The sequence below is a fragment of the Salmo salar genome, chromosome 07 (assembly GCF_965601325.2).
Source record: "Salmo salar chromosome 07, fSalSal1, whole genome shotgun sequence".
NCBI lineage: Eukaryota > Metazoa > Chordata > Actinopteri > Salmoniformes > Salmonidae > Salmo > Salmo salar.
In genome coordinates, this window is record NC_138297.1 from 66680001 (window position 1) to 66705000 (window position 25000).

Here is a 25000-nt window from a genome sequence, read left to right on the forward strand (position 1 = left end):
TGTCTGGGAGAACAGTGACTTTAACTTTGACGACGTGCTCCAGGGGATGATGGCTCTGTTCGCTGTCTCCACCTTTGAAGGATGGCCAGCGTGAGTCCTGCATCACAGCAGCAGAGTGACCACACACACACACACACACACACACACACACACACACACACACACACACATACACACATACACACACACACACACACACACACACACACACACACACACACACACACACACACACACACACACACACACACACACACACACACACACACACACACACACACACACACACACACACACACGTTAAAGTATGGGGCTTCAGTCTCTAGGTTTAGAACTGTGTATCCATCCTCTCCAGACTCCTGTACCGGGCCATAGACTCCCATTCAGAGGACCTGGGCCCTGTCTACAACTACAGAGTGGTCGTGTCCATCTTCTTCATCATCTACATCATCATCATCGCCTTCTTCATGATGAACATCTTCGTCGGTTTCGTCATTGTCACCTTCCAGGAGCAGGGAGAGCAGGAGTACAAGAACTGTGAGCTGGACAAGAACCAGGTGAGAGGTTAGGGGTCATCAGAACCCAGGTGAGAAGTTAGCGGTCATCAGAACCCAGGTGAGAGGTTAGGGGTCATCAGAACCCAGGTGAGAGATTAGGGGTCATCAGATCCTGTTGAGAGATTAGGGGTCATCAGAACCAGGTGAGAGGTTAGGGGTCATCAGATCCTGTTGAGAGATTAGGGGTCATCAGAACCCAGGTGAGAGGTTAGGGGTCATCAGAACCCAGGTGAGAGGTTAGGGGTCATCAGAACCCAGGTGAGAGGTTAGGGGTCATCAGAACCAGGTGAGAGGTTAGAGGTCATCAGAACCAGGTGAGAGATTAGGGGTCATCAGAACCCATGTGAGAGATTAGGGGTCATCAGAACCCAGGTGAGAGGTTAGGGGTCATCAGAACCAGGTGAGAGGTTAGGGGTCATCAGAACCAGGTGAGAGATTAGGGGTCATCAGAACCAGGTGAGAGGTTAGGGGTCATCAGAACCAGGTGAGAGGTTAGGGGTCATCAGAACCAGGTGAGAGATTAGGGGTGTTCAAGATCACAGGTCAAACAGGTGAGAGAGGTCAAGAGGGGTCAGCACGAGGTCACCATAGAGTCACTTAGGAGGGGGCCGGGGCCATACTGAAAGGAGGAGTGTCATTAAGTTGTATCAGTGGTTAACTGGATGGTAAATGGTATATTACCTATATGAACTGACATTTACACATCAATACTATGTCCACTGATGTATTACTGGAAACGTCTGTTGATTAAACACATGTTTTGTGTGTGTGTGTGTGTGTGTGGTGTGTGTGTGTGTGTGTGTGTGTGTGTGGTACAGCGTCAGTGTGTGGAATATGCCCTGAAGGCCCGTCCTCTACGTCGGTACATCCCTAAGAACCAGTACCAGTACAAGGTGTGGTACGTGGTTAACTCCACCTACTTTGAGTACCTGATGTTTACTCTCATCCTGCTGAACACCATCTGTCTGGCCATGCAGGTAAGAGAGAGTGTGTGTGTGTGTGTTTTTGTGCGTGCGTGCGTGCGTGCGTGTGTGTGCATGTGAGAGACATTGGCGTCCGAGCATCACTTAAATCGTCCATCTTGGTCAGGGAAAACGTTGAATTATACCATCTTTATGCCCTCAGCCCAATACGGTAGCATCAATCCATTTGTAAATCTACTTCCCTAAACACAGTGAACCACATAGTGCCCTGGACACTAGCGGTGCATTATGGGGAGGATAGTCTATCTATATCAGTTAAAAGGCATGCTATTGCCTCAGGTATTGGTTCCTAGATGCTAGAAGGAGTTGGTGTTTTTAAAGGCTGTATCTGTATTTTGGAGCGTCAGTATTTATGTCGTTACTCGTTGCGTTCAAGGCTTCTACTGTAGCCTGAGGTAGGTGTGTTCACCATGTGATTACATGGAAATGCAGATCGGGGATTAAGTGTCTGTTTGTTGCAGCATCACGGCCAGACCCACTCCTTCAACGATGCTATGAACATCCTCAACATGCTCTTCACCGGCCTCTTCACTGTGGAGATGATCCTTAAACTCATCGCCTTCAAACCACGGGTACGTCTCTCGCTCTCTCCACCTCTCTCCACCTCTCTCTCCACCTCTCTACACCTCTCTCTCCACCTCTCTCTACACCTCTCTCCACCTCTCTCTCCACCTCTCTCCACCTCTCTCTCCACCTCTCTCCACCTCTCTCTCCACCTCTCTACACCTCTCTCCACCTCTCTACACCTCTCTACACCTCTCTCTACACCTCTCTCCACCTCTCTCTCCACCTCTCTCCACCTCTCTCCACCTCTCTCTCCACCTCTCTCCACCTCTCTCTCCACCTCTCTCCACCTCTCTCTCCACCTCTCTCTCCACCTCTCTCCACCTCTCTCCACCTCTCTCCACCTCTCTCCACCTCTCTACCTCTCTCTCCCTCTCTCTCCACCTCTCTCCACCTCTCTCCACCTCTCTCTCCATCTCTCTCTCATCTCTCTCCACCTCTCTTTTCACCTCTCTCCTACTCTCTTTTCACCTCTCCCTCCCTCTCTCTCTCCCCCTCTCTCTCCCCCTCTCTCTTCCCCTCTCTCTCCTCTCCCTCCCTCTCTCCCTCTCTCCCTCTCTCAGTTCCCCTCTCTCTTCACCTCTCTCTTCCCCTCTCTCTTCACCTCTCTCTCCTCTCTTTCCCGCTCTCTCCCCTCTCAGGAGTCTGTCGCTCCAAAACACTTCTCTCTGTCCCAGAGACGATTCTTATCATTACCAAATTAGTCTTAGCCTATCAGTGGAAATCAGTATCACCTGTAATTTGGATATGAATGTAATCAAGTTAATCAAGTCTGTCATTACATAATTATATGTTATCAGTTGTCCTATAAACTATGCCTTTTATGATCTGATTTCCACTTTAATGAAAAAGAATGTAAAAGATTAGAAAAGAAAAGATGCATTAATGATTTGGTTCAGTGTCTGATGTTGTCTAGGTTTTTATATCTTGTTTTACATGTTGCTCGGTAACCTGGTGAGTTTATTAGTCCAATCAAAATGCCACCTACTGCGTCAGCCGGCCGCTTACGTTGTTGAAACAACAACAGATGGCTACTTCTGTAGAACAGATACAGTGTCTGCATCCCAAACAGCATCCTATTCCCTATATAGTTCACCACTTTTCACCAGAGCCCTATGAGCCCTGGTGAAAAGTAGTGCACTTTAAAGGGGATAGCATGGCATTTGGGACGCTGACAGAGTAAATACATGGATGGACAGAACAAACCGCCCTCTCATCAGGTTACTAAGCAACGCCTCCATGTTTATTATAGATTGACGAGCTGACTGCTGTGACTCTACGGTGATATCTCTCTGCTGCTGCTCACTGTGGTGCTGATCTCTCTGTGTGGCTATGAGGAGATCGGTTTATTCCTGCTTTCTATGATAAACTGGGATAAACCATTGATGCAAATCACTCTTGGTCATAAAGGAGACTAAATATTGTTTAATTGTCAGTCAACAAACCTAGTTTCTCATATAATTAATCTCACATTGTGAAGGTTTTGTGTTCTTATCTTGGCAGGGTAGTAGTACGTCGAAATAGGATGTTTAAGTGGTGCAGCAGTCTAAGGCACTGCATCTTAGTGCAAGAGGCATCACTACAGTCCCTGGTTCAAATCCAGGCTGTATCACATTCGGCGCACAATTGGCCCAGCGTCGTCCAGATTTGGCCGGGGTAGGCCGTCATTGTAAATAAGAATTTGTTCTTGACTGACTTGCCTAGTAAAATAAAGGTTAAATTAAAAAAATATATATATAATAATAAACTGAGTCCTGATTGGTTAGCCTTGGTCTGAAACTATCTATTGACACGTCCCACCTCTCTGAAAGAGACCCAGAGAACGTTGTGTCACTTTCTAACTCGTGTTACTGACCTTCTCTTTCAACAGACAGGACCGTCATGATATTAATCAGTACCTTTTTCTATAGGTGCAGAGGACACGTTTAGCCTCATCCTGTCCTAACCAGCTCTCTCATCAACTGCTGTATACAACACCGACACTAGCTTTGAAGGGAATCACATGTTAGAATAGACATCACTTCATTGCAGTTGGGTCAAAGGGAAGCCTACTGAAGGATTTTTACCACTGTGTCTTTCTCATTTCTGTATATTGTATGATTGTAAACTACTTTTTTAGGAAAGTGTTTTGGTAGTATTTTTGGTAGTATTGCTGGTATTTTTAAGAGTTCTGTCATCTGGATTCATCTGGATTCATCTCTCACCACACTAGACCCTCCAACTCTCCCAGGTCACATCGAGCAACCTGCATCTCTTCCCTCAGTGTGTTCAGTCCCTCCCCATTCATCCCACTAAGGCAACTGCATTAACCCTGGTTAAACCACCGTTAAATGAGGTTACCTATTCCTCTGCCACTGACCCACTGACTGCTTCTCACTGGTTAAAACATCATACTGTGTTAGAATATAATAATCCCTAGTGATAATAATATAATAACAATAATAATATATCATGCCTAGTGATAATAATAATAATTTAATAATGAAATATAATCCCTCATGTTAATAATAATATATAGTCCCTAGTGTTAATAATAATATATAATCCCTAGTGTTAATAATAATATATAGTTCCTAGTGTAAATAATAATATATAATCTCTAGTGTTAATAATAATATATAATCCCTAGTGTTAATAATAATATAATATACTAATATATAATCCCTAGTGTTAATAATAATATATAGTCCCTAGTGTTAATAATAATATATAATCCCTAGTGTTAATAATACTATATAATCCCTAGTGTTAATAATAATATATAATCCCTAGTGTTAATAATAATATAATATAATAATATATAATCCCTAGTGTTAATAATACTATATAATCCCTAGTGTTAATAATAATATATAATCCCTAGTGTTAATAATAATATAATATAATAATATATAATCGCTAGTGTTAATAATAATATATAATCCCTAGTGATAATAATAATATAATATAACAATATATAATCCTTAGCGTTAATAACAATATTATAATAAAATATAATCCCTCATTTTAATAATAATATACAATCCCTGGTGTTAATAATGATAATAATATATAATCCCTAGTGTTAGTAATAATATATAATCATTAGTGTTAATAATAGTATATAATCATTAGTGTTAATAATAATATATTATAATAATATATAATCCCTAGTGTTAATAATAATATATAATCATTAGTGTTAATAATGATATATTATAATAATATATAATCCCTAGTGTTAATAATAATATATACTCATTAGTGTTAATAATAATATATTATAATAATATATAATCCTTAGTGTGAATAATATTATATAATCATTAGTGTTAATAATAATATATTATAATAATATATAATCCCTAGTGTTAATAATAATATATAATCCCTAGTGTTAAAAGTAATATAATATATAATCCCTAGTGTTAATAATAATAATAATAATAATATAATCCCTACTGTTAATAATAATGTAATAATAATAATACATTGGATAAATCAATCTTGCTGTATCACTCTGCTACGCTAATGTACATAGAACACCACCCTTCATTATGACCTCATTTCCTTTTCACAGGAAGTAAAAGAGCCAGAAAAAAACTGCAATAATGTCTTGTTTAAGAAATAATCTTCTGGCTTGATATAGAATCACACAAAAATATTTGACTGAATAGTGCTTACCTTTAACAACCCATGTTATCAACCCCTGTAAGCTTTTATTCTACGCACTGTTTACAGGAAGATGAGCTTCAGTAGTAATAGGTTACATGCTAACAAGTTGTGGCGTTGATTTAACTGTACTGTGGGCTACAGCAAGCAAGCAGCAGAACGTGACATGAACATTCACTTTTAATATTTACAATATTACAATCACAATAATATTTCAGAATTTAATACCAATCATGCATTTTGTTGCTCTATTGGCTTTTAAGATCTAAGAAGATAGTTTCAGAAGAGATGAGCCACCCCCCAAACACATTGTTGGAAGAGTTAAGGGCTGAAAAGGAAGGCTTTTCCCTATAATAATGCCTGTCTAACTTGCCTCTCTTACCCCCCCTCCTCCTCCTGCACCTCCGCCCATCCTGTGTAGGGTTACTTTAGTGATCCTTGGAATGTTTTTGACTTCCTCATCGTAATTGGCAGCATAATAGACGTCATTCTGAGTGAGATCAACGTAAGTACATCGCCACCCCTCTCTCTCCACTCGCTCTGTCCCTCTCTCTCTCTCCACTCGCTCTGTCCCTCTCTCTCCCTCTCTCTCTCCCTCTCTTTTCTCTTTCCTTCTCTTTCTTTGTGACAATCCTGTCTTCTATAGCACCATTCTCTGGTGTGGTTTCTTTCCCCAAAGTCCACCCTCCTCCCTTCCTCTCCCCTCTTCCTTCCTCCATCATTCATTTCAAGATGGCCGCTCTCATTCGGGGTTTCCAAGGCATCACGTGGTGAAAAAAAAGGTGCTTCCTCGTTCTTCACAGTACACAGAACAACAGTTGAGCGTTTTAGAGTACTGAAAGAGTTCTAGAGTACTGAAAGTGTTCTAGAGTACGTACTGAAAGGGTTCTATTCGTTAGGCCTCAGAAGAGAGACCTGGCTCTAAAGCAAGACTATGACATGTCCTAGGGTTTTCACTTTGACTAACAAGACACACTAACTAACCAAAGAAACTCAACTATTCTTTTTTTAAACCGATTGTTTTGGTTGTGATTTTGTTATTGTTGTTGTTTATTGATGTTGTTTTCCCACATGGACAAGCATGACTGGTCGCCGCTTCTCCTCTCGATCATCTTGGATTTCGCTCCTTTTATTTCCTCCCGTTTTCAAACTTCAACTGTCATTTAATTTTCAACCAATGTCCTTCCTCCCTCTCTACCTTCCGCTAATCACAAAAGTTCATATATAACTGTTTTCTTTCTTATCTTTCTCCTCCCTCTCTCCTTTTGTTGCTTCTTTTCTTTCCATTTTCTTTTCTTTGTTTGTTTGTTTGTTTGTTTGTTTGTTTGTTTGTTTCTTCCACCCAACGCAGCATTATTTTGTTGATGCATGGAACACATTTGATGCCTTAATAGTTGTGGGTAGCGTTGTTGACATAGCGATCACTGAGGTTAACGTAAGTAGCCCACCTTTCAGTCTGCCTGCCTGCCTCTCACTCTCACCTCTGAGCATCAATACAATGTAGACTATTGCATTGTCTCAGCACTTGTTTTGGGTTTGTTTTTTGTACATTTCTTTCAATGTATATTATCATCACAATTGGGGACATGTGAAATCCCCAAGGCATGACTGACACTGTATAGCATGATTGGAAAAAAAGGGTGATATATTCAGGCCTGAAGAAAAAGTAATTGTAAACAATTTGTTTACATAAAGCCTTTAGCTTGTATGCAAAACTATGTAGGTAGACGTGCATTTGTTCATGAATATTTACTGGTGAGTGATGTCACCTTTCATGAGAAATTCCTGGCCTTGTTCATAATGTAAACAAAAGGTGACCAGAATATAAACAGAAATGTATCTCCTATATAAGACATTTCGTCTCTATTGAGGGGATCCTGAGTGGCGCAGCGGTCTAAGGCAGTGCATGGAGGCACCACTACAGTCCCTGGTTCGTATCCAGGCAGAATCACATCTGTCCATGATTGGGAGTCCCATAGGGCGGCGCTCAATTGGCCCAGCGTCCTCCGAGTTTGGCCGAGGGTTGGCCGTCATTGTAAATAAGAATTTGTTCTTAACTGACTTGCCTCGTTAAATTTAAAAAGTGGATTTTGTCCCTAGTGAATCTAGATATGTATTTTGAGACATCCCATGATGAGACATGAGAACCATTGAATGAGTATTTACACTCTTAAAGGCAAATGTGAAAATGTTGCTTCTTCATATCCATCATCTCCAGCACCACCCCGACATCAAATGGTGCGTTTCTATGATAAGTAGTAAAAAACCATAGAGGAAGATAGGTGTTTCCAATGACCTCATCAACCAATTAGAAATGCCTACTCATAATTGTTTAAAATCACATGATGCACACCGATGATGTCATTGGAAACATTTATCTTCCTCTATATTTTTTACTATAAAACATAGAAACACACCATTTTCACCCATGTTGATGTTGGGGTGATGCTGGAGAGGATGAATATGAAGTTGAAAAATGTTAGACATTTCCTTTAAAACCAAGCCGACAGGTGAATCCTACAGTAGCTCAATACCTTTTATACCTGAGTCTATTGCATTAAATGGACCCAGAAGCTTATTTGGTCAATTGCTCAATCATATAGCAGCTCAATACTGTCTGTAACTGTGTCAAGTTGATCTGGGCTTATCTGTCCATTGTGTCTGATGGTCAGTTCATAAACCTTTCATCTCTCTGGGACAGCATAGCGGAATAGCCAGCTTTCCTTTCACAAGTCATGAAAGACACTTCACCCACTCCTCTAGTTTAGATGAGAACAATCCATGGCTTCAGATCACTAACAAAGGCATGTTTCTAAGAACAGAAAAGGACTCAAAATGCTACTTTGATTGTGCTGATTATATTAGTTATATCTTGTATATGTGTATATGCGTTGTAATTGTGTAGTACTAGTGCTTTTATATGTCTATACACGAGTCCTTCTAGAATTTCTTTGAGACTAATTCCTTATAGTACCAACTTGTAACTATTAGTTCTGCTGGTGTCCTATAGTTGAGTTGAATAGTTAACTCTTTGAGAAGCAGCGATAGTGTTAGGCTGCCCTGTGGATGGATGACAAGTGTGGTTTTCTTCTCTTTGAAAGTGAAGCTATCTGACCACGAGAGGTTTGACCAAGGTCTTTATGAACGACCAGAATGACCAGTACTTTACCAGTATCTGTCGGCCAGATATATATACCCTCCTCTGCTATACCAGTCACTCACACTTTACCCTGCACTCAGTTTGGTTTTGCCGTTTGACATTTATTTTGATTTGATGAATCTTTAACCTAGGCATGACCCTAGTCTTCTTCTTCTCTGGTAGTCTGATTGATTGACGAGCCTCACTGTTCTTGCATCGTATTTGATTGTTTTTAGAAACCCTCTGTACTTGTACTTCCTGGTAATGGTAACCTAATAGCCACCAAAATATCAGAAAGACACTCACTGTTTTTGTGTTGTTTAAGTGAGTGTGTATTGGCCTTGATAAAGTGGTGTTATTAGGATAGCGGATTAGATGCCCCCGACCACCCTTCCTCCCCCTCCCATCCTATTTCCCCAACTCTACTCTACATAGCTACCCCCTCCAGTTATTTTGACCAGAAGGTGCTTCTTAAAACAATTTTCAGTTTAGTTTTTAATTTGACAGTTGATTTCATGTGAGTGTTTTGAATTATTTTTCAGTTGGTTTGATGTGTGTTTTTAAACAAAAAGTGGTTTAGAAGGGTTCTGAAAAGAAGTTGCGTTTTGTTGCCATGGTGATGGTGTCTTGCAGGCGGTGATGTCACAGCTGCATTTCTCCCTCCCCTCGGAATGCCTCTCCTCCCCTCCATCATGTCTGTCTGAACTGATCTCTCACTCTTCATCTTCTTATGGATGTTTACTTCTATCTTTCCTCTCATTGGTTGATTTGTGGTGCTCTTGCTCACCCTGAAATGCACGCTGGGTAACCTGGGTCTCTTCACTAACGTTAGAGGACTTTAACAAACTAACGTTAACTAATCCAGGTGAACCTACACTCTTAGAAACAAAGGTGCTATCTGCAACCTAAAAGGCTTCTTCAGCTGTCCCCATGGGAGAACCCTTTCAACAACTATCTTTGGTTCCAGGTAGAACCCTTTGAAGAACAATTTTTGCTTCCAGATAGAACCCTTTTGGTTCCAGGTAGAACCCTTTTAGATCCAGGTAGAACCCTTTTGGTTCCAGGTAGAACCCTTTTAGATCCAGGTAGAACCCTTTTAGTTCCAGGTAGAACCCTTTTAGTTCCAGGTAGAACCCTTTTAGTTCCAGGTAGAACCCTTTTGGTTCCAGGTAGAACCCTTTTAGATCCAGGTAGAACCCTTTTAGATCCAGATAGAACCCTTTTAGATCCAGGTAGAACCCTTTTAGATCCAGGTAGAACCCTTTTAGTTCCATGTAGAACCCTTTTGGGTTCCATGTAGATCCCTTTCCACAGAGGGTTCTACCTGGAATCAGAAAGTGTTCTAACTGGATCCAAAATCAGTTCTCCTATGGGGACAGCAGAACCCATTTGGAACCCTTTTTTCTAAGAGTGTATATCATCTAGGCATCTAAGAATGATTAGAGTTGTTTTCAGAAACGATCTGCCAACAGGGCCAAGCATAATAACAATACGAGGGAGGAATTCAATTGACTTTAAATATACAAAGGTCAGTTAAACTAAGTGAATCAAATAAAAAGAGGACATTAGGAGCTTCTACAATGTGGAACCATTCTACCCAGCCCTGCTATCACAGATATGAAATAACACTCTTATACAGAGACCTAGGTTACCTATACAGTTCACTTCAACTGTAATGATTATGTGCAATGTGAAGAAAAAACATATTTTTAAAAGTTATTTAAAATGTTAGTTGCTTTGAGGAGTGATTGTTTGACAGTATAATAATCACAACTCACATCTTCACAGTTGGACTGGAGGTTTTAGTGAAGTGATTGTGTTGTGTGTTCCCCCCCCCCCCCTCACAATACAACATGCAGGATAACACTGCAGGACTATACAATCCTGCACCATCACGTTTTCAACTTCAAAACAGTTGAGCATTTTGACAATGATCCAGTGTAATTTCATTGGTTGAAATGTTTGATGGTAGTGGATTTACAGTCCAACATAATTCTAGTGTATTACCCTAAACATGTAGAGCACCTCCTACTCCCCAGATACACAACCCCCCCCCAGCCTCCCCCCCCCGTCCCCGTCCCCGTCCCCCGTCCCCGTCCCCCCCGTCCCTGATCCACGCCAACCTAGGACCTCTACGTGGTCCTCAAAACACACACACACACACACACACACACACACACACACACACACACACACACACACACACACACACACACACACACACACACACACTCACACATACACAGTCAGAGTCACAGATAGATACACACACACAGTCACAGACAGACACACACAACGGTCACAGACAGACACACACACACAGTCACAGTCACACGCAAATGACGTTCATTCTATTTGCCTCCAGCACTTTGGAGGTAATATTCCACAATGACTTCTAAACCCTGTCTGATATTCAGGCCCAGTTAACCCCCACCTCTTTAAGGACTGTATAAAAGCTAGTGAAGCTCTCCCTCATACATGTGCTACAGTATCTCCTAACAGTGGGATCTACTCAGTACAACAACATGCCTCATTCTAACAGGAACAAGGGCTCTGCCACCTAGGGTCCTTCCTGTCCCACATCTAACCTCTCAGGTGTGTCGTCTTCCCCAAGTCCCTGGGCTATCTCATGGATCCAACACACACACACACACACACACACACACACACACACACACACACACACACACACACACACACACACACACACACACACACCACACACACACACACACACACACACACACACAATGCTTGGTGCATCATCTTACTGTACCCCCCCAGCGGTCCCAGCAGCAGCAGCAGCAGGGCGGTCTGGGCTACTATAGCTTTCATCTGTCTGTCTTTCTTTAAAGCCAGCTGACTCTTCTACCACCTCCTCCTCCTCCTCCTCCTCCCAACCCCCCGCGGTAAGAACAATGGTACGGACCCACGGTAACCTCCGTCTCCACCAGCCCTTCATCCCTCCACCCCCATCACCAGCAGCATGCCAGCTGTGTCAGCGTCACAAAATGTGTGTGTGTGTGTGTGTGTGTGTGTGTGTGTGTGTGTGTGTGTGTGCGTGCGTGCGTGCGTGCGTGCGTGCGTGCGTGCGTGCGTGCGTGCGTAAACAAAGGGGATGCCCATGCCCGTACTGGGGTTTTAGACTGTGGATAAGTCTTCTGTAGTCGCTGTCGTGTTGTCATCGCTCTCAGGCAAAATGTTAAAAAACTTGGCTCGCTCTTCTTCCTCTTCCTCCTCCTCCTCCGTCGCCTCTATTAATGATGCTCTGTCATTGGTGCAAGCCATGGTCACGCGGTCATCTACCTTTCTTTCTCTCTCTTTATCTCTATCAGTCGTTCTCTCTCTCTCTCTGTGGCACAGTTGCTCCCCCTACTGTCCTCCTGTGGTTTAACCTCCTGCACTAGAACACAGATGGTGGCTCTATGAGGAATAATACCTAATAACCAATGGTTCAATGCATTACCTTGTTCTTGTTGTTGTAAACGTTGTTTGTTGTTGTTCAGTCTGGTGAAGGTTGTGGAAGTAGTTTCTACTGTGTAAAAGTTGTGTTGTAGTGTTGTGGAGTTTGTTGTCTCTGTTTTTGGTGGGAGATATTACCTGCTGTGATTTGTCAGTGTGTATTGTGTAGTTTAATATCACTTGGTTGTTTTGTCTAGTTGTGGCTTAGCTTATGAATTCTTAAGGGCCTCCCAAGGTACTCCAGATAATCAAATGTTGTCCGAACTTAAATTGAAAGGAACATTTTGCCTATAGAGGATTGTGTAAATATTTCATAGCCTAGTTTTTTGTTTGTGGGCTTTTGAAATATTAATAGGACCATGAAAAGCTTTGCTAGTTTTCCTCTGCTGGAGAACAGGAAGTGTAATGCATTGTGTCTGTTAGTTGTATTCCCGTTTCTCATAAAGCCACCAGGTGATGCCCAATTCTCTCCTAAACTCTTTTGTAGGTTGTTTTTGATGGGATTATTTGAAGGACTCAACAGTGATTGACTTATTAACTTTGTGTGTATGTGTGTGTGTCTGTGTATGTGTGTGTGTCTGCAACTACGTGTGGGTGTGCACTTGCATTCGGATGATCGTGTGTGTGTCTGTTCATGTCTGTGTGTACATGTGTTCATGTCTGTGTGTACGTGTGTTCATGTCTGTGTGTACGTGTGTTCATGTCTGTGTGTACGTGTGTTCATGTCTGTGTGTACGTGTGTTCATGTCTGTGTGTACGTGTGTTCATGTCTGTGTGTACGTGTGTTCATGTCTGTGTGTACGTGTGTTCATGTCTGTGTGTACGTGTGTTCATGTCTGTGTGTACGTGTGTTCATGTCTGTGTGTACGTGTGTTCATGTCTGTGTGTACGTGTGTTCATGTCTGTGTGTATGTGTGTTCATGTCTGTGTGTATGTCTGTTCATGTCTGTGTGTATGTGTGTTCATGTCTGTGTGTACGTGTGTTCATGTCTGTGTGTACTGTGTGTTCCTGTCTGTGTGTATGTGTGTTCCTGTCTGTGTGTATGTCTGTTCATGTCTGTGTGTGTGTCTGTTCCTGTCTGTGTGTACGTGTGTTCCTGTCTGTGTGTGTGTGTGTTTCATGTCTGTGTGTACGTGTGTTCATGTCTGTGTGTGTGTGTGTTCATGTCTGTGTGTCGTGTGTTCATGTCTGTGTGTGTGTGTGTGTGTGTGTGTGTGTGTGTGTGTGTGTGTGTGTGTGTGTGTGTGTGTGTGTGTGTGTGTGTGTGTGTGTGTGTGTGTGTGTGTGTGTGTGTGTGTGTGTGTGTGTGTATGTGTGTGTTGACGTCCGGTGCCTAACAAAAGGGACTACAAAACTCTGAAGATAACGCCAGGATCTCCATCACCTTCTTCCGGCTCTTCAGAGTGATGAGGCTGGTCAAACTGCTGTCTCGGGGAGAAGGGATACGGACCCTGCTGTGGACCTTCATCAAGTCCTTTCAAGTGAGGGGAGACTCAGACTCAAGTCAAGACCATTGACAATTGAGATGCAAGTGGGTCACGGGGGTCAATTCGAATTGAAGTCAGTCAATTCAGGAGGGAAGTATAGTGGAATGGAAATTCTATAAATCTGACTTAGATATAACTGAGGTTTGGGAGGAAAGACCACACCTCAATGTCTTTTAGTTCTGGTCTGTACCTGGCCAATCATTTTAAAAATATATTTATTTTAAATGAATTATCAATAAACCAATTTTTTTTTTTTTAGATAGCCTATTTATTTACGTTTTTCCATAATAGAATTTTCATTTCAAATCACTTCCTGAATTGAGTGTCTTAAATTCAGCTTGACCCTGACCCTGCTTGAGGGAGGAATGTAGAAGGGAGGAATTATGTGTCCAGCTAACCAGTCAGCATCTAACTGTCTCTCAAAACCCCAATACCCTTCATATGCATGCTGTCATAGCCTACTCACCATGCTATAGGTTAATGATAAGGCTTCCACGTTGAGATGGTATTTCTAGGGTGAAGATAAGCTATCCATCATTGGTCCCGTGTGGCTCAGTTGGTAGAGCATGGTGCTTGCAACTCTAGGATTGCGGGTTCAATTCCCGTGGGGGGACCAGTAGGAAAATGTATGAGCTTACTACAGTCTCTTTAAATAAGAGTGTCTGAACATTTTAAATGTAGCTGGTTTTCTAGGAGCACCAAAACATTTGATAAAGGGGTTCTGATAAGAGTTATTTCTGTTGTGTTGGACAGTGGGAAAAGGACTGTTTGTGCAGCAGTGTGTTACCGTAACGTGGTGCTAGACAGTGTTGTTGACATGTCACTGATCTCTCTCTGTTCCACCCCCAGGCCCTCCCCTACGTAGCATTGCTCATAGTGATGCTCTTTTTCATCTACGCCGTCATTGGGATGCAGGTAAGAACTGCTGCTCAGCCCCCGAGCATCTGGGATTGGTCCCGCCTGTTTCTCTCCTCTGTTTCTCTCCCTCCCTCTGTTTCTCTCCCTCCCTCTGTTTCTCTCCCTCCCTCTGTTTCTCTCCCTCCCTCTGTTTCTCTCCCTCCCTCTGTTTCTCTCCCTCCCTCTGTTTCTCTCCCTCCCTCTGTTTCTCTCCCTCCCTCTGTTTCTCTCCTCTGTTTCTCTCCTCTGTTTCTCTCCCTCCCTCTGTTTCTCTCCCTCCCTCTGTTTCTCTCCCTCCCTCTGTTTCTCTCCTCCCTCTGTTTCTCTCCCTCCCTCTGTTTCTCTCCCTCCCTCTGTTTCTCTCCCTCCCTCTGTTTCTCTCCTCCCTCTGTTTCTCTCCCTCCCTCTGTTTCTCTCCCTCCCTCTGTTTCTCTCCCTCCCTCTGTTTCTCTCCCTCCCTCTGTTTCTCTCCCTCCCTCTGTTTCTCTCCCCCTCTGTTTCTCTCCCTCCCTCTGTTTCTCTCCCTCCCTCTGTTTCTCTCCTCCCTCTGTTTCTCTCCCTCCCTCTGTTTCTCTCCCTCCCTCTGTTTCTCTCCCTCCCTCTGTTTCTCTCCCCTCCCTCTGTTTCTCTCCTCCCTCTGTCTCTCCTCCTCTGTTTCTCTCCCTCCCTCTGTTTCTCTCCCTCCCTCTGTTTCTCTCCCTCCCTCTGTTTCTCTCCCTCCCTCTGTTTCTCTCCCTCCCTCTGTTTCTCTCCCTCCCTCTGTTTCTCTCCCTCCCTCTGTTTCTCTCCCTCCCTCTGTTTCTCTCCCTCCCTCTGTTTCTCTCCCTCCCTCTGTTTCTCTCCCCTCCCTCTGTTTCTCTCCCTCCCTCTGTTTCTCTCCCTCCCTCTGTTTCTCTCCCCTCCCTCTGTTCTCTCCCTCCTCTGTTTCTCTCCCTCCCTCTGTTTCTCTCCCTCCCTCTGTTTCTCTCCCTCCCTCTGTTTCTCTCCCCCTCTGTTTCTCTCCTCTGTTTCTCTCCCTCTGTTTCTCTCCTCTTTTCTCTCCCTCCCTCTGTTTCTCTCCCTCCCTCTGTTTCTCTCCCCTCCCTCTGTTTCTCTCCCTCCCTCTGTTTCTCTCCCTCCCTCTGTTTCTCTCCCCTCCCTCTGTTTCTCTCCCCTCCCTCTGTTTCTCTCCCTCCCTCTGTTTCTCTCCCCTCCCTCTGTTTCTCTCCCCTCCCTCTGTTTCTCTCCCCTCCCTCTGTTTCTCTCCCCTCCCTCTGTTTCTCTCCCCTCCCTCTGTTTCTCTCCCTCCCTCTGTTTCTCTCCCTCCCTCTGTTTCTCTCCCTCCCTCTGTTTCTCTCCCTCCCTCTGTTTCTCTCCCTCCCTCTGTTTCTCTCCCCTCCCTCTGTTTCTCTCCCTCCCTCTGTTTCTCTCCCTCCCTCTGTTTCTCTCCCCTCCCTCTGTTTCTCTCCCTCCCTCTGTTTCTCTCCCCTCCCTCTGTTTCTCTCCCCTCCCTCTGTTTCTCTCCCTCCCTCTGCCTCCTCCCTCGTTTCTCTCCCTCCCTCTGTTTCTCTCCCTCCCTCTGTTTCTCTCCCTCCCTCTGTTTCTCTCCCTCCCTCTGTTTCTCTCCCTCCCTCTGTTCTCTCCCTCCCTCTGTTTCTCTCCCTCCCTCTGTTTCTCTCCCTCCCTCTGTTTCTCTCCCTCCCTCTGTTTCTCTCCCTCCCTCTGTTTCTCTCCCTCCCTCTGTTTCTCTCCCTCCCTCTGTTTCTCTCCCTCCCTCTGTTTCTCTCTCCCTCTGTTTCTCTCCCTCCCTCTGTTTCTCTCCCTCCCTCTGTTTCTCTCCCCTCCCTCTGTTTCTCTCCCTCCCTCTGTTTCTCTCCCTCCCTCTGTTTCTCTCCCTCCCTCTGTTTCTCTCCCTCCCTCTGTTTCTCTCCCCTCCCTCTGTTTCTCTCCCTCCCTCTGTTTCTCTCCCTCCCTCTGTTTCTCTCCCTCCCTCTGTTTCTCTCCCTCCCTCTGTTTCTCTCCCCTCCCTCTGTTTCTCTCCCCTCCCTCTGTTTCTCTCCCCTCCCTCTGTTTCTCTCCCTCCCTCTGTTTCTCTCCTGTTTCTCTCCCTCCCTCTGTTTCTCTCCCTCCCTCTGTTTCTCTCCCTCCCTCTGTTTCTCTCCCTCCCTCTGTTTCTCTCCCTCCCTCTGTTTCTCTCCCCTCCCTCTGTTTCTCTCCCTCCCTCTGTTTCTCTCCCTCTGTTTCTCTCCCTCCCTCTGTTTCTCTCCCTCCCTCTGTTTCTCTCCCTCCTCTGTTTCTCTCCCCTCCCTCTGTTTCTCTCCCTCCCTCTGTTTCTCTCCCTCCCTCTGTTTCTCTCCCTCCCTCTGTTTCTCTCCCCTCCCTCTGTTTCTCTCCCTCCCTCTGTTTCTCTCCCTCCCTCTGTTTCTCTCCCCTCCCTCTGTTTCTCTCCCCTCCCTCTGTTTCTCTCCCCTCCCTCTGTTTCTCTCCCTCCCTCTGTTTCTCTCCCTCCCTCTGTTTCTCTCCCTCCCTCTGTTTCTCTCCCTCCCTCTGTTTCTCTCCCCTCCCTCTGTTTCTCTCCCCTCCCTCTGTTTCTCTCCCCTCCCTCTGTTTCTCTCCCCTCCCTCTGTTTCTCTCCCTCCCTCTGTTTCTCTCCCCTCCCTCTGTTTCTCTCCCTCCCTCTGTTTCTCTCCCCTCCCTCTGTTTCTCTCCCTCCCTCTGTTTCTCTCCCTCCCTCTGTTTCTCTCCCCTCCCTCTGTTTCTCTCCCTCCCTCTGTTTCTCTCCCTCCCTCTGTTTCTCTCCCTGTTTCTCTCCCCTCCCTCTGTTTCTCTCCTCTCCCTCCCTCTGTTTCTCTCCCTCCCTCTGTTTCTCTCCCTCCCTCTGTTTCTCTCCCTCCCTCTGTTTCTCTCCCTCCCTCTGTTTCTCTCCCTCCCTCTGTTTCTCTCCCCTCCCTCTGTTTCTCTCCCTCCCTCTGTTTCTCTCCCTCCCTCTGTTTCTCTCCCTCCCTCTGTTTCTCTCCCTCCCTCTGTTTCTCTCCCTCCCTCTGTTTCTCTCCCCTCCCTCTGTTTCTCTCCCCTCCCTCTGTTTCTCTCCCTCCCTCTGTTTCTCTCCCTCCCTCTGTTTCTCTCCCTCCCTCTGTTTCTCTCCCTCCCTCTGTTTCTCTCCCTCCCTCTGTTTCTCTCCCTCCCTCTGTTTCTCTCCCCTCCCTCTGTTTCTCTCCCTCCCTCTGTTTCTCTCCCCTCCCTCTGTTTCTCTCCCTCCCTCTGTTTCTCTCCCTCCCTCTGTTTCTCTCCCCTCCCTCTGTTTCTCTCCCTCCCTCTGTTTCTCTCCCTCCCTCTGTTTCTCTCCCTCCCTCTGTTTCTCTCCCTCCCTCTGTTCTCTCCCTCCCTCTGTTTCTCTCCCTCCCTCTGTTTCTCTCCCTCCCTCTGTTTCTCTCCCTCCCTCTGTTTCTCTCCCTCCCTCTGTTTCTCTCCCCTCCCTCTGTTTCTCTCCCTCCCTCTGTTTCTCTCCCCCCTCTGTTCTCTCCCTCCCTCTGTTTCTCTCCCTCCCTCTGTTTCTCTCCCTCCCTCTGTTTCTCTCCCTCCCTCTGTTTCTCTCCCTCCCTCTGTTTCTCTCCCTCCCTCTGTTTCTCTCCCCTCCCTCTGTTTCTCTCCCTCCCTCTGTTTCTCTCCCTCCCTCTGTTTCTCTCCCCTCCCTCTGTTTCTCTCTCCCTCTGTTCTCTCCCTCCCTCTGTTTCTCTCCCTCCCTCTGTTTCTCTCCCTCCCTCTGTTTCTCTCCCTCCCTCTGTTTCTCTCCCTCCCTCTGTTTCTCTCCCCTCCCTCTGTTTCTCTCCCTCCCTCTGTTTCTCTCCCTCCCTCTGTTTCTCTCCCTCCCTCTGTTTCTCTCCCTCTGTTTCTCTCCCTCCCTCTGTTTCTCTCCTCTGTTTCTCTCCCTCCCTCTGTTCTCTCCCTCCCTCTGTTTCTCTCCCTCCCTCTGTTTCTCTCCCTCCCTCTGTTTCTCTCCCTCCCTCTGTTTCTCTCCCTCCCTCTGTTTCTCTCCCTCTGTTTCTCTCCTCCCTCTGTTTCTCTCCCTCCCTCTGTTCTCTCCCTCCCTCTGTTTCTCTCCTCCCTCTGTTTCTCTCCCTCCCTCTGTTTCTCTCCCTCCCTCTGTTTCTCTCCCTCCCTCTGTTTCTCTCCCTCCCTCTGTTTCTCTCCCTCCCTCTGTTTCTCTCCCTCCCTCTGTTTCTCTCCCTCCCTCTGTTTCTCTCCCCTCCCTCTGTTTCTCTCCCCTCCCTCTGTTTCTCTCTCCCCTCCCTCTGTTTCTCTCCCCTCCCTCTGTTTCTCTCCCTCCCTCTGTTTCTCTCCCTCCCTCTGTTTCTCTCCCTCCCTCTGTTTCTCTCCCTCCCTCTGTTTCTCTCCCCTCCCTCTGTTTCTCTCCCTCCCTCTGTTTCTCTCCCCTCCCTCTGTTTCTCTCCTCCCTCTGTTTCTCCCTCCCTCTGTTTCTCTCCCTCCCTCTGTTTCTCTCCCCCCTCTGTTTCTCTCCCTCCCTCTGTTTCTCTCCCTCCCTCTGTTTCTCTCCCTCCCTCTGTTTCTCTCCCTCCCTCTGTTTCTCTCCCTCCCTCTGTTTCTCTCCCCTCCCTCTGTTTCTCTCCCTCCCTCTGTTTCTCTCCCTCCCTCTGTTTCTCTCCCTCCCTCTGTTTCTCTCCCTCCCTCTGTTTCTCTCCCTCCCTCTGTTTCTCTCCCTCCCTCTGTTTCTCTCCCTCCCTCTGTTTCTCTCCCTCCCTCTGTTTCTCTCCCTCCCTCTGTTTCTCTCCCCTCCCTCTGTTTCTCTCCCTCCCTCTGTTTCTCTCCCTCCCTCTGTTTCTCTCTCCTCCCTCTGTTTCTCTCCCTCCCTCTGTTTCTCTCCCTCCCTCTGTTTCTCTCCCCTCCCTCTGTTTCTCTCCCTCCCTCTGTTTCTCTCCCTCCCTCTGTTTCTCTCCCTCCCTCTGTTTCTCTCCCTCCCTCTGTTTCTCTCCCTCCCTCTGTTTCTCTCCCTCCCTCTGTTTCTCTCCCCTCCCTCTGTTTCTCTCCCTCCCTCTGTTTCTCTCCCTCCCTCTGTTTCTCTCCCTCCCTCTGTTTCTCTCCCTCCCTCTGTTTCTCTCCCCTCCCTCTGTTTCTCTCCCCTCCCTCTGTTTCTCTCCCTCCCTCTGTTTCTCTCCCCTCCCTCTGTTTCTCTCCCTCCCTCTGTTTCTCTCCCCTCCCTCTGTTTCTCTCCCTCCCTCTGTTTCTCTCCCTCCCTCTGTTTCTCTCCCTCCCTCTGTTTCTCTCCCTCCCTCTGTTTCTCTCCCCTCCCTCTGTTTCTCTCCCTCCCTCTGTTTCTCTCCCTCCCTCTGTTTCTCTCCCCTCCCTCTGTTTCTCTCCCTCCCTCTGTTTCTCTCCCTCCCTCTGTTTCTCTCCCTCCCTCTGTTTCTCTCCCTCCCTCTGTTTCTCTCCCTCCCTCTGTTTCTCTCCCTCCCTCTGTTTCTCTCCCTCCCTCTGTTTCTCTCCCTCCCTCTGTTTCTCTCCCTCCTCTGTTTCTCTCCCTCCCTCTGTTTCTCTCCCTCCCTCTGTTTCTCTCCCTCCCTCTGTTTCTCTCCCTCCCTCTGTTTCTCTCCCTCCCTCTGTTTCTCTCCCCTCCCTCTGTTTCTCTCCCTCCCTCTGTTTCTCTCCCTCCCTCTGTTTCTCTCCCTCCCTCTGTTTCTCTCCCCCCTCTGTTTCTCTCCCTCCCTCTGTTTCTCTCCCTCCCTCTGTTTCTCTCCCTCCCTCTGTTTCTCTCCCTCCCTCTGTTTCTCTCCCTCCCTCTGTTTCTCTCCCTCCCTCTGTTTCTCTCCCTCCCTCTGTTTCTCTCCCTCCCTCTGTTCTCTCCCTCCCTCTGTTTCTCTCTCCCTCTGTTTTCTCCCTCTCTCCTCCCTCTGTTTCTCTCCCCTCCCTCTGTTTCTCTCCCTCCCTCTGTTTCTCTCCCTCCCTCTGTTTCTCTCCCCTCCCTCTGTTTCTCTCCCTCCCTCTGTTTCTCTCCCTCCTCTGTTTCTCTCCCTCCCTCTGTTTCTCTCCCTCCCTCTGTTTCTCTCCCTCCCTCTGTTTCTCTCCCTCCCTCTGTTTCTCTCCCTCCCTCTGTTTCTCTCCCTCCTCTGTTTCTCTCCCTCCCTCTGTTTCTCTCCCCTCCCTCTGTTTCTCTCCCTCCCTCTGTTTCTCTCCCTCCCTCTGTTTCTCTCCCTCCCTCTGTTTCTCTCCCTCTGTTTCTCTCCCCTCCCTCTGTTTCTCTCCCTCCCTCTGTTTCTCTCCCCTCCCTCTGTTTCTCTCCCTCCCTCTGTTTCTCTCCCTCCCTCTGTTTCTCTCCCCTCCCTCTGTTTCTCTCCCCTCCCTCTGTTTCTCTCCCTCTGTTTCTCTCCCTCCCTCTGTTTCTCTCCCCTCCCTCTGTTTCTCTCCCCTCCCTCTGTTTCTCTCCCCTCCCTCTGTTTCTCTCCCCTCCCTCTGTTTCTCTCCCCTCCCTCTGTTCTCTCCCTCCGTTTCTCTCCTCCCTCTGTTTCTCTCCCTCCCTCTGTTTCTCTCCCTCCCTCTGTTTCTCTCCCCTCCCTCTGTTTCTCTCCCTCCCTCTGTTTCTCTCCCTCCCTCTGTTTCTCTCCCCTCTCTCTGTTTCTCTCCCCTCCCTCTGTTTCTCTCCCTCCCTCTGTTTCTCTCCCCTCCCTCTGTTTCTCTCCCTCCCTCTGTTTCTCTCCCTCCCTCTGTTTCTCTCTCTCCCTCTGTTTCTCTCCCCTCCCTCTGTTTCTCTCCCCTCCCTCTGTTTCTCTCCCCTCCCTCTGTTTCTCTCCCCTCCCTCTGTTTCTCTCCCCTCCCTCTGTTTCTCTCCCTCCCTCTGTTTCTCTCCTCTAGCCAGTCTCGTCCTGTCTGTGTTGCCAGCTGTTCTAACCCTAACCCAAGGTTCTGTATGTTCTGTCCTGTTTTCTCCTCCACACTATAATAACCTTTCATCTCTCTACGTTGTATCTGTAGGGGCTGGTTTCCCAGGCACACTTTAAGCCTAGTCCAGGAATTAAAAGCATGCTCCATTGGAAGTGATTTTAATACCAGGACTAAGCTGAATCCAGCTCTAGATGTTGTTACCTTATATACATGTTGAGAAGCCTTGTGGTTATTGTCCTGTCTCCTCGGTCCCCTGTCCTCTGTGGTACTGACCTGATGATGTCGTCTGTCCTCTGTGGCACTGACCTGATGATGTCCCCTGTCCTCTGTGGCACTGACCTGATGATGTCGTCTGTCCTCTGTGGCACTGACCTGATGATGTCCCCTGTCCTCTGTGGCACTGACCTGACGATGTCGTCTGTCCTCTGTGGTACTGACCTGACGATGTCGTCTGTCCTCCGTGGCACTGACCTGACGATGTCGTCTGTCCTCTGTGGCACTGACCTGACGATGTCGTCTGTCCTCTGTGGCACTGACCTGACGATGTCCCCTGTCCTCTGTGGCACTGACCTGACGATGTCACCTGTCCTCTGTGGCACTGACCTGATGATGTCCCCTGTCCTCTGTGGCACTGACCTGACGATGTCACCTGTCCTCTGTGGTACTGACCTGATGATGTCACCTGTCCTCTGTGGCATTGACCTGACGATGTCACCTGTCCTCTGTGGCACTGACCTGACGATGTCACTTGTCCTCTGTGGCACTGACCTGACGATGTCGTCTGTCCTCTGTGGCACTGACCTGACGATGTCGTCTGTCCTCTGTGGCACTGACCTGACGATGTCGTCTGTCCTCTGTGGCACTGACCTGATGATGTCCCCTGTCCTCTGTGGCACTGACCTGACGATGTCACCTGTCCTCTGTGGCACTGACCTGACGATGTCGTCTGTCCTCTGTGGCACTGACCTGACGATGTCCCCTGTCCTCTGTGGCACTGACCTGACGATGTCACCTGTCCTCTGTGGCACTGACCTGACGATGTCGTCTGTCCTCTGTGGCATTGACCTGACGATGTCACCTGTCCTCTGTGGCACTGACCTGACGATGTCGTCTGTCCTCTGTGGCACTGACCTGACGATGTCGTCTGTCCTCTGTGGCACTGACCTGACGATGTCCTGTCCTCTGTGGCACTGACCTGACGATGTCGTCTGTCCTCTGGACTGACCTGACGATGTCGTCTGTCCTCTGTGGCACTGACCTGACGATGTCGTCTGTCCTCTGTGGCACTGACCTGACGATGTCGTCTGTCCTCTGTGGCACTGACCTGACGATGTCGTCTGTCCTCTGTGGCACTGACCTGACGATGTCGTCTGTCCTCTGTGGCACTGACCTGACGATGTCGTCTGTCCTCTGTGGCACTGACCTGACGATGTCGTCTGTCCTCTGTGGCACTGACCTGACGATGTCGTCTGTCCTCTGTGGCACTGACCTGACGATGTCGTCTGTCCTCTGTGGCACTGACCTGACGATGTCGTCCTGTCCTCTGTGGCACTGACCTGACGATGTCGTCTGTCCTCTGTGGCACTGACCTGACGATGTCGTCTGTCCTCTGTGGCACTGACCTGACGATGTCGTCTGTCCTCTGTGGCACTGACCTGACGATGTCGTCTGTCCTCTGTGGCACTGACCTGACGATGTCGTCCTGTCCTCTGTGGCACTGACCTGACGATGTCGTCTGTCCTCTGTGGCACTGACCTGACGATGTCGTCTGTCCTCTGTGGCACTGACCTGACGATGTCGTCTGTCCTCTGTGGCACTGACCTGACGATGTCGTCTGTCCTCTGTGGCACTGACCTGACGATGTCGTCTGTCCTCTGTGGCACTGACCTGACGATGTCGTCTGTCCTCTGTGGCACTGACCTGACGATGTCACCTGTCCTCTGTGGCACTGACCTGACGATGTCGTCTGTCCTCTGTGGCACTGACCTGACGATGTCGTCTGTCCTCTGTGGCACTGACCTGACGATGTCGTCTGTCCTCTGTGGTACTGACCTGACGATGTCGTCTGTCCTCTGTGGCACTGACCTGACGATGTCGTCTGTCCTCTGTGGTACTGACCTGACGATGTCGTCTGTCCTCTGTGGTACTGACCTGACGATGTCGTCTGTCCTCTGTGGCACTGACCTGACGATGTCGTCTGTCCTCTGTGATACTGACCTGACGATGTCGTCTGTCCTCTGTGGCACTGACCTGACGATGTCGTCTGTCCTCTGTGGCACTGACCTGACGATGTCGTCTGTCCTCTGTGGCACTGACCTGACGATGTCGTCTGTCCTCTGTGATACTGACCTGACAATGTCGTCTGTCCTCTGTGGCACTGACCTGACGATGTCGTCTGTCCTCTGTGGCACTGACCTGACGATGTCGTCTGTCCTCTGTGGCATTGACCTGATGATGTCGTCTGTCCTCTGTGGCATTGACCTGATGATGTCGTCTGTCCTCTGTGGCATTGACCTGATGATGTCGTCTGTCCTCTGTGGCGTGGCTGTCTTGCACCATGTTGACCTGGCGTGCCCTGTGTCTCCTAACAACCTTGCCCCCTGCAGATGTTTGGTAAGATAGCCCTGAGAGACAACAGTCAGATCAACAGGAACAACAACTTCCAGACCTTCCCCCAGGCTACACTCCTGCTCTTCAGGTGAGCCACTCGTCTGTTCTGCTCCTCTCTTTCCAGACTGTAAACCACCGACACAAATTCCTGATTTAAAAGGCCCCAACAGATCTGGAGATCATGAAAGCACTGCCATCTCAGAGTAAGGGTGTTTTATCAAACCCCTACGCATCCTTTCCATCTCTTCTGCAAGCCGTGATGTCCTTTCCCATTTTTTGTTTGAAAACTCTACCTTAGAAGGTAGGACAACCATGCAGCATTTCACCACCAGGTGGACCCTTCATGGAACCCATTCTTCCTGTACAGTAGAGCCTTCTGTGTGTGACACCTGGTTGTTTACCTGTGCCCAGGTGTGCCACAGGCGAGGCGTGGCAGGAGATCATGCTGGCATGCGCCCCCATGCGACCCTGTGAGAAGGGGTCAGAGGTGGGGCCAGCCAGCGAGGACCAGTGTGGGAGTCACTTCGCTATCTTCTACTTTGTCAGCTTCTACATGCTCTGTGCCTTCCTGGTAAGTAGCTATGGAGAGCGGGGAGGGACAATCCCACTAGCTACAGAGAGCGGGGAGGGACAATCCCACTAGCTACAGAGAGCGGGGAGGGACAAACCCACTAGCTACGGAGAGCGGGGAGGGACAATCCCACTAGCTACGGAGAGCGGGGTGGGACAATCCCACTAGCTACGGAGAGTCAGGAGGGACAATCCCACTAGCTACA

At 47.6% G+C, this 25000-nt stretch overlaps 1 protein-coding gene across 2 annotated transcripts in view; it reads left to right on the forward strand.

Moving 5' to 3' along the window:
• cacna1c (calcium voltage-gated channel subunit alpha1 C) overlaps positions 1 to 25000 on the forward strand; it is a 587915-nt gene that overhangs the window by 540227 nt on the left and 22688 nt on the right. Inside the window, exons 26-35 of one of the 2 annotated variants that reach the window (XM_082977960.1) lie at positions 1 to 90; positions 356 to 557; positions 1376 to 1534; positions 2002 to 2112; positions 6177 to 6260; positions 7107 to 7190; positions 13701 to 13838; positions 14694 to 14759; positions 24221 to 24312; positions 24636 to 24795. The exon at positions 1 to 90 is cut by the window's left edge and continues 57 nt beyond it. In XM_082977960.1, coding sequence (XP_082834086.1) covers positions 1 to 90; positions 356 to 557; positions 1376 to 1534; positions 2002 to 2112; positions 6177 to 6260; positions 7107 to 7190; positions 13701 to 13838; positions 14694 to 14759; positions 24221 to 24312; positions 24636 to 24795 — 1186 coding nt within the window. The remainder of the gene's footprint in view (positions 91 to 355; positions 558 to 1375; positions 1535 to 2001; positions 2113 to 6176; positions 6261 to 7106; positions 7191 to 13700; positions 13839 to 14693; positions 14760 to 24220; positions 24313 to 24635; positions 24796 to 25000) is intronic. The other variant, XM_082977959.1, reaches the window with a different exon arrangement.